At 37.5% G+C, this 9,077-nt stretch overlaps 1 protein-coding gene across 1 annotated transcript in view; it reads left to right on the top strand.

The window, feature by feature from the left end:
• The first annotated feature begins 8,023 nt into the window (after nucleotides 1–8,023).
• The window catches only part of LOC107581972 (homeobox protein CDX-1-like), a 7,727-nt gene continuing 6,673 nt past the window's right edge, over nucleotides 8,024–9,077 (top strand). The window contains exon 1 of the mRNA XM_016267668.1: nucleotides 8,024–8,520. Within this exon, the coding sequence (XP_016123154.1) occupies nucleotides 8,108–8,520 (413 nt within the window). The 5' untranslated portion in view covers nucleotides 8,024–8,107. The remainder of the gene's footprint in view (nucleotides 8,521–9,077) is intronic.

Here is a 9,077-nt window from a genome sequence, read left to right as displayed (position 1 = left end):
GATCTTGATTATTTTTTTTGTGTGTTTCTGTCAGGAATGAGTGTTCATTGCTTATGCTAGCCTGGCATCAGGCATACAACAGCACCTCCGAATGCATATTTAGGATCCCAGACATAACAGAACCAAATCGGTAAACACTCATAACCTGTACTGTAAGAGGTTTAATGTGACTCCGTTCCCAAATACATTGTAAAAAAAAAAAAAGTACCTATTTTAACCTGGCATTCACAGCATAAATGATCCTTAATGTTTCGTTTTGAAGCAGTCTTAATGTAGTGGTATATTTTTGTTTCATTCACATATATACTGTTATTTTTTCAGAATCAGTTTTGTTTTTCACTGTTACCTTATGTCAAATTTTTACAGAAGTGTTAAGACCGTTCACACAAGGACGATAGCTGTAACATTAGCAATAAAGATGTAGTTTTAAGATGGAATCACTTTCAGAGCAATTTTTTCAGCTGATGAATGATAAAAACATTGACAGCCAATCAGAATCCAGCCTGCTTTGACACGCTGAAGCGTTTAAAGCAGCACTCTGTAACTTTAGGCGCTCTAGCGGTTAATAAACAGAACTGCACACATCCCGCGGAAGAACATTTTAACCGGAGCTACTTCTCTAAGTTTATGTCTCTGGCGATTCACGCAGGTATGTGTTCCTCCGCAGCGGTGACCAGGCTACAATAGTCCAAATATAAGTACTTATTATAAGTGTGCCGTAGTGATTCGGAATAAGACAGAAACGCGGTTTGGAAGATGAATTCATGATGTACTCGCCCATTATATATATACATCTAGCAAATTTTGAACACAGAAAAAGTTACATAGTGCTGCTTTAAAGTGGCAGACAACAAAATAGAATAAAATAAATTGACATGGACGGTTACAAACTTCTGCGTCTTGCAGTGACTTGAGATGGCTTTTCGAGTTGACTACTATGTCCTACTAACTACTATGTCCAGCCGCTGTGCACTCCGTCCCGCAGCCAGCTCATCACAGGCCGGTCATTCACCTCATCACCTTATTTACACAGAATATCACAAATGCATCAAAAGCAGCTTTTCCGTAATCTGAGATCAATAGTAATATATAGATGGTGTGTATAATTGTGTCATACACACAAACACAAAATGCAATCACAGGACACCACAAAAATGCATTAAACAACATGACTGTAACAAAACACGAATAAACATAACTGATAACAACAACTATTAAGAAACAGTTGTTTAATATCAAATGTGAGCTGTCACTCAAAGTGTGTATTTTCACCGTATATATCTGATTTGGAAGATATAGGTCAGTTGACTCAAATCCCTATATAAAACAGACAGTCAGTTTTAAAGGAATAGTTCACCCAAAAATGAAAATTTGCTTACATTTTCTCACCCTCGGGCCATCCAAGATGTAGATGATGAGTTTGTTTCTTCAATAGATTTGGAGAAATGTAGCATTGCATCACTTGCTCACCAATGGATCATCTGCAGTGAATGGGTGCCGTCAGAATAAGAGTCCAAACAGCTGAGTCACAATAATCCACACCACTCCAGTCCATCAATTTTCTACAATTTTCAGACAATTTTCTACCCCATTGGGGTAGACAATAAAGCTTTTGAATTGAATTGAATTAACATCTTGCGAAACCAGAAGTTGCATGTTTGCAAGAAACAAATCCATCATTATTTTTAACTTAATAAACCATCGCTTCTGGCTAAAATATGAAAATGTCCACACACTGCTGCTCCCAAATTTTAATCTCAGCACAAGCATTACATTTAAAATGTTTTTGCTTTAGTTAAGCATCTTTATTAACTGAACTTCAGATTTGCAACTTGATTTGTTTCAACTGTTTTTGCGTCCTATTTGTGTCAGACTGTAATGCAGAATCCAAATGTCCTGCTGCTGAGCACCAGGAGACCACGAGGAGACATCACTACATTTCAACACTTTATTACAAGTACAAGCTGTTTGCTCTGGCCGACTGGATTCTTCTTATACAGTGTACAAGGCAATCCCCTGCAGCACATGGCATTGGTGGATGGATTATAAGGTCTTTTTCACATTTAGTGACCTCCTGGTGGAACTGTGTGACTTTTCAAAGCTTTCCACAAACCACGCTCTGCCCTCTGAAGGGTGTAAACAGGTGATGGACAATAAACAGAAAAAAAACCTTCTGATTCTTGCTACAGTTTCAAATTCAGTGGTGTTGGAAACAATTTGTGCAGAGGTGTTCATATTTTATGTCATTTGTTTTACATTTGAATATATGATTTTGAACTGCCCTCTGAAGGGTGTAAACAGGTGATGGACAATAAACAGAAAAAAAACCCTTCTGATTCTTGCTACAGTTTCAAATTCAGTGGTGTTGGAAACAATTTGTGCAGAGGTGTTCATATTTTATGTCATTTGTTATACATTTGAATATATGATTTTGAATATGTTGAATATATGATTTGAATTATATGCCTCATTGTTCTTCATACAGAAACATGGAGGGTGTATAGTACTGCCCCCTTGTGAAAAAATATGTGCATTTTTGCATACCTTTAAAAAGACTACTTATTACACTTTAAAAGTGTACACTGTAAAATTTACACTTTTTTTTTTTTACAATTAAATCAAATTGGATTATACTTTACATTATACTTTATATTAAATGCAATAGTTGAAATTAAGAGTTCTTTTTGACCCGCTTAAGTAAGAGTTTAGTACTTACTTTCATAATGACTTCTCTTCTAAATACGACATGTACTACTATTTCAGTGTAGCCTACTAATTAATGCTTTCATTTCATTTCAACTTAAAATGAGGGTCAACTCTAAATGTATCTGTAATTACACTTTTGTAATAATGAAGTTGCAATTTAGTAAATTATATTAACTTTAAATGTAATACCAACACAACAGAAAATGTACTTTACACATGCATTAGTATGTTAGTCAACACTTAACAACAATTGTACTTGAAGCACAATAAAAGATGATTACGACATAATGATTTAGAGTATACCTCAAAGTAAAATGTATAATTTGATGTGATTACAAAGTGCACTGCAAGTACGCTACAAGTGCACATTCAGTACAATTAAGTGCACTTCTTTTTCAGAAGGTGTTCTATCTTTCTTTATCACTTTTGCCGATATTGCTTCACCTGCAGTTGGCTACACAAAACAATAAGGAAAAAAACAAAGGGGAATTCTAGCAAGCTGTGGGTTTTGGAGTTTGCTGATTGAATGCATCCCCTTGCTCCTGCTTCTCACAGTAGAGAAGGACAGTCTTATCATGCATGACACAAACCAAAGCCCTCACACAATCCACATGTGCTTTCAGAAGAACATGCAGTGTGTGTGATGTGCCTCTGCTTCAAGACTGCCTTAAAGGAACAGTCACCCCCTCAAATCAAATCAGTGAAAATCAAAATTGATTAATCTTTCATTTATTTTGCAGCTAAAATTACTTGTGCGTTTATTACATTATTCTATGCATTTATTCTGTGCAGTTTTGAACTGACTAAATAAATAACAAAATGGACTTAAATTGATAAAGCCGCATAAATAGAATAGAGCCACACTGCATAACAGGATTAGGTTTAGGTGTGATCTCGCGGTTGTCCTGCAGGTGACTGCACGAGACTGTCTGCTTGGCACTACATACAAAACGACTCTCAACAACTACTAACGTTACGATTGTTGTTTTTTAAACAGTCCGTAATGATTCATACGATCGTTTCTATAGTAGCCTACGATATTGTACAAACACAGCCTTGCTAAGTAGCCTATTGTTTAGCCGAAAATAAAATACAAATGCAACCATCTCCTTAATGCATTAGCACATTGAAATTAAATTACTACGTACATTTTAAATATTAGTTCACCAGTTACGACATGCTTTACTGTAGCTATTTGTTTTGTTATAAAAACAAGTTACTGCAATTATTATCTGCTATTGTATTTGTTATCTGCTAGCTACTAAATAGGCTAAAGCAAGTCCAATATAGGCGTTTAGTTTTTATTAATTTGCTTAAGTATATAAATATAGGTTATTGCTCCTGGTAAGAAGGAACAAATTCAGATGTTGTTCTCATACCTATTTAAACAAACATAGTTTCCCCCACCCCTTTTTAATTTTACCTCGTATATTGTTAATTGTTCCATATTTAACAATTGTTATTGTTAAATATGGAAACGCTGAGCGCTGTTCTCGTTCTTTCGAATGGTCGAAGGAATAAAATGAAATGCCTTGTAAATGCACGTATAAATGTACTGATACTTTTACATCAGCACTGTGTTAACAAGGGCAACGAGCTCTCTGTCGTGAGTCCAAAGCTTTTCCTCGCATTATTATCAACCATCAGCGTTCGTTACACTCTTGCTCTGTTTCGCTTTGCTTTTATACAAACACTCTATGGTTATTTTAAGCGAGACAAGTGCTTCCACAGCTGTAAAAATACATAAATTACAGTGTACAAAACAATCGAATCAGCATTTTAATCAACATTAAAATTCATAGGGCCTATTTATTAATATATTTTATTTATAGGCTATTCATAAAAATTTGATTTGTATATTAACTCTCTCTCTCTCTCTCTCTCTCTCTCTCTCACTCTCTCTCTCTCTCTTTCTTTCCCGAAAGCTCTTCCCATTTCAATTACAAGGAAGTCACACTTGGATGTGAAATGTGACCCCACACATCTAAATCCTCTCAGATCGCTTTGAAACCTTTTTCTCCTTCTGAACTGACCAAAACCGTATTCTATGTCCTCGAAGTCTTTTACATTGCATCGGAGAAACATGTTTATTTATTGGTGTGCCTAATGGCGTGTAAAGTGTTTGCACGTTTTCAGATGGCAACATTAACTTGTGATTAGAGTTGAGTGGTAATGTTTAAAGTGAAGAGGAAAAGCACGAGTCAAACTATAAACTAACATTTCTTCTCAGTGAGAAATGACAATCCTGCACTCTAAAAAATGCTGGGTTAAAAAGGGACAAACCCAGCTATTGGGTTGTGGGCTGTTTTGACCCAGCTATTGGGTCGTTTTGACCCAGCTATTGGGTCGTTTTGACCCAGCTATTGGGTCGTTTTGACCCAGCTATTGGGTCGTTTTGACCCAGCTATTGGGTCGTTTTGACCCAGCTATTGGGTCGTTTTGACCCAGCTATTGGGTCGTTTTGACCCAGCTATTGGGTCGTTTTGACCCAGCTATTGGGTCGTTTTGACCCAGCTATTGGGTCGTTTTGACCCAGCTATTGGGTCGTTTTGACCCAGCTATTGGGTCGTTTTGACCCAGCTATTGGGTCGTTTTGACCCAGCTATTGGGTCGTTTTGACCCAGCTATTGGGTCGTTTTGACCCAGCTATTGGGTCGTTTTGACCCAGCTATTGGGTCGTTTTGACCCAGCTATTGGGTCGTTTTGACCCAGCTATTGGGTCGTTTTGACCCAGCTATTGGGTCGTTTTGACCCAGCTATTGGGTCGTTTTGACCCAGCTATTGGGTCGTTTTGACCCAGCTATTGGGTCGTTTTGACCCAGCTATTGGGTCGTTTTGACCCAGCTATTGGGTCGTTTTGACCCAGCTATTGGGTCGTTTTGACCCAGCTATTGGGTCGTTTTGACCCAGCTATTGGGTCGTTTTGACCCAGCTATTGGGTCGTTTTGACCCAGCTATTGGGTCGTTTTGACCCAGCTATTGGGTCGTTTTGACCCAGCTATTGGGTCGTTTTGACCCAGCTATTGGGTCGTTTTGACCCAGCTATTGGGTCGTTTTGACCCAGCTATTGGGTCGTTTTGACCCAGCTATTGGGTCGTTTTGACCCAGCTATTGGGTCGTTTTGACCCAGCTATTGGGTCGTTTTGACCCAGCTATTGGGGTGTTTTGAATAGCTGGGTCAAAACACCCCACAACCCAATAGCTGGGTGAAAACATCCCAACCGCTGGGTCAAAACATCCCAATAGCTGGTTCAAAACAACCCACAACCCAATAGCTGGGTTAAAACATCCCAACCGCTGGGTCAAAACAATGCAATAGCTGGGTTTGTCCCTTTTTAACCCAGCATTTTTTAGAGTGTGAAGAACAACTTGATGAATAGTTTGATAAATTGTGTGTATTTTAAGTAATTCCGTTTAAGATATAGGTCAGTAAAGGTTGAATACAATAAAAATAGGATGTGAACCAATTAAAATGTAAGAAAGTATATTCCACGTCGTTATCTTATCAATAGGCAACCGTTTTCTAGCCGAACAGTGAAATAAAAGCTACTACGGTTATAAATGTATTAGCCCACAAACACACACTTGTTAGTCTTTTACAACATGAACACAATCATAAATACTATTGAGCAGCAACACATATAACTAGCCTATACAATCTAAATTACTCAAGACACATTTCAGTTTTTCTCACATGGTTTACATCACCTTTGTCCGGGTGTCAAATGTTTTCATTTTAGACCCCCTTTTCTCTTCTTTTTTCTTTTTTTTTGGACAGCTCATAATTTTATGGCCGTGTGTTTTAGATGTTTTCATATCATAAAAGCTGATAGGAGACATCCTGAAATAATTTGGTATAGGCGATATTAGTTTTATCTCTGTCCAATTTCTTCTTGAAAACTGGCTCCTAGATGAAATGCTTTGAAAGTCCAGGTGAAATCCTGGTCCTGGTCTTCCGTGCAGAAGACAGGGATACTTCAAATGCAGCCATACGTAATTTATGTAATTTAACAGCACATTTTAATTGGACTTTGATATACTGTATATATATATATCCAATTAAAATACTCTCTCTCTCTCTCTCTCTATATATCTATATCTATAGGCCTATTACAATATTTAATGTGCTACTCTAAAATAATCATGTCTAATTTTTCATTTCGTCTTGCGTCGATGGCTGTTCCATGTGTACAGTTCACAATATATATATATATATATATATAAAACAATTAAATTTTCGATTATTATAGCATTCGTTGTATTAATAATATATAAAATGTGATTGCATATAATCTGTCTAAAAATGTAACCTACGTTTAAAACATGCATATACCCCATAAAATCGAAAATGATCCTATTACGAACATGATCTTTGTCTTGTTCGCACTGTAGACATTGTTCCTTGTTTTGAATCAGCTGATAATCGAATGTCGCGTGCGTGTGTGTAGACTAATATATAACATTATGTACAGAGATTGCAATAATAATGTTTTGTTAAATTTATGCTAAAAACTGGTAGTTTTGTTTGCCATCATATCATAAAAATACAGTGACACTGTATTACTGCACGGTATTTTAGTCACAGTATATTTTACAGTTCATGTCATTAACTCATAAAATAGTATACAAATGCTTTCGGGCTTTTCTTTTATATGTGAAAGGAAATTAAAACGTGGCAAAACGGAAGGCCACATAAGAATTAAAGTTCATGATAATTAGCTCCTGTTTACAATAAAAAAGACAAATGCAAAAATAGCACTAAACTAAACAGCATACATGTATTACCAACACCAATCTTAGGAAAACAAAAATAAGAACAACTTGAACTTGAAATAAAATCGAATCAAATCTGATGGCGCGCACAAGGAATTTGGGGGATTCCCGTTTCCAGCCGGCATTTGTATTCCTGAAAAAAAAAGAAAGAAAGAAAAAGTTTAACAAAAGCCTAATTTACCTTAAAAATAGCTATGCATGATTGCTAGTTAAATGCAATAGGCTTATGTGTATTTTATCCGCAAGTGATGAACTAAATCATATTTTACTTTTCTTACAACATTTCTTACAACAGTAAATGTATACGTGTTGTCTTTTTAAATTGCATGCCAGTTTTACACTTTGTATTTAGAGTGCATGCAGGCCTATACTAATAGGTTGAATGGCGTTCATTCGTGGAGCGCTCTGAATTGGAGCATCACCAAGGCAGTCTCGAGACCGTGGGAGGGTGATCATCATGATCATAAATGTGACGTCAACATCGCAACCTTTAGCAGCCTGCGAGGCTGGAGGGTTCAGAGAATCTGGCCAGGTAGAGGAGCCGTCAGGTTATAGGGAAACCTGGGTCTTAGGAGCCAAGATCAATTGTTTGGGTGCATATTATGCACTGGAGTCATCCGGCGGAAAAATGTACGTGAGCTATCTCTTGGAGAAGGACACCAGTATGTACCCGAATTCCGTAAGACACCCAAGCCTAAACCTGAACCCTCAGAATTTTGTCCCCGCACCTCCTCAGTATCCAGACTTCACAGGATACCATCACGTCTCTGGAATTACCAGCGACCCTCACCACAGCCAGCCAGGGGCCTGGAATCCCGCGTACCCTCCTCCGCGAGAGGAATGGACACCTTACGGGCCGGGAACTGGAGCTTCGACCTCTGGTCCGCTGGGCTTCAGTCCTGCAGAGTTTTCATCCGTTCAAGCGCCTGGCCTTCTTCCATCCTCCATAAACACATCAGTCGGTCAGCTGTCGCCCAACTCTCAGAGACGGAACCCCTACGACTGGATGCGTCGGAGCGCGCCGCCGTCCAACTCAGGTGCGTTTTTGAAATCTATAAATCAAATGATTGTGTTTTGAAAAATACTTTATAATAATCATTATAGAGACTATGAACTATCGTGATCGCAAAGGAAAAGGAAAATGATAAAAAAAATAAAAATATATATAAAGGAACAGGGGGAGCGCGGGGCACAAAGTAACGCGGGGTTAGATGGTTTAAATATTTCGACACATGCTAGCATAACCAAATTTACAGCATTTACTAGTTACTATATCAACATTATATAGAGAAAAAAAGTGTGCCAAAATTCAAATTCGCTGAACATTTATTTTACCATAGTAAAATTATATTTCTGGCTTAAGTACATTTTTCATCTCAGTTGTTATTACTCATTTCATGCTATTATTTTAATCTCCAATCTGTTATTTATCAGTTTCAATTATTTTTGTAATGCTTCGCTAACTATCAGAAGACAGTACCCGGTTTTAAATTCCAGTTGCGCAGATGGGGCACGATGTAACACTGCGTTACACTATGACATTAGCGATGTGATTCACACTATTTACTTTAATACATTTTAATGATAAACGACGAGAA

The sequence above is a fragment of the Sinocyclocheilus grahami genome, unplaced genomic scaffold (assembly GCF_001515645.1).
Source record: "Sinocyclocheilus grahami isolate Dianchi unplaced genomic scaffold, SAMN03320097.WGS_v1.1 scaffold39.1, whole genome shotgun sequence".
Taxonomy (NCBI): domain Eukaryota; kingdom Metazoa; phylum Chordata; class Actinopteri; order Cypriniformes; family Cyprinidae; genus Sinocyclocheilus; species Sinocyclocheilus grahami.
This window is presented reverse-complemented; position numbering and strand designations above follow the sequence as displayed.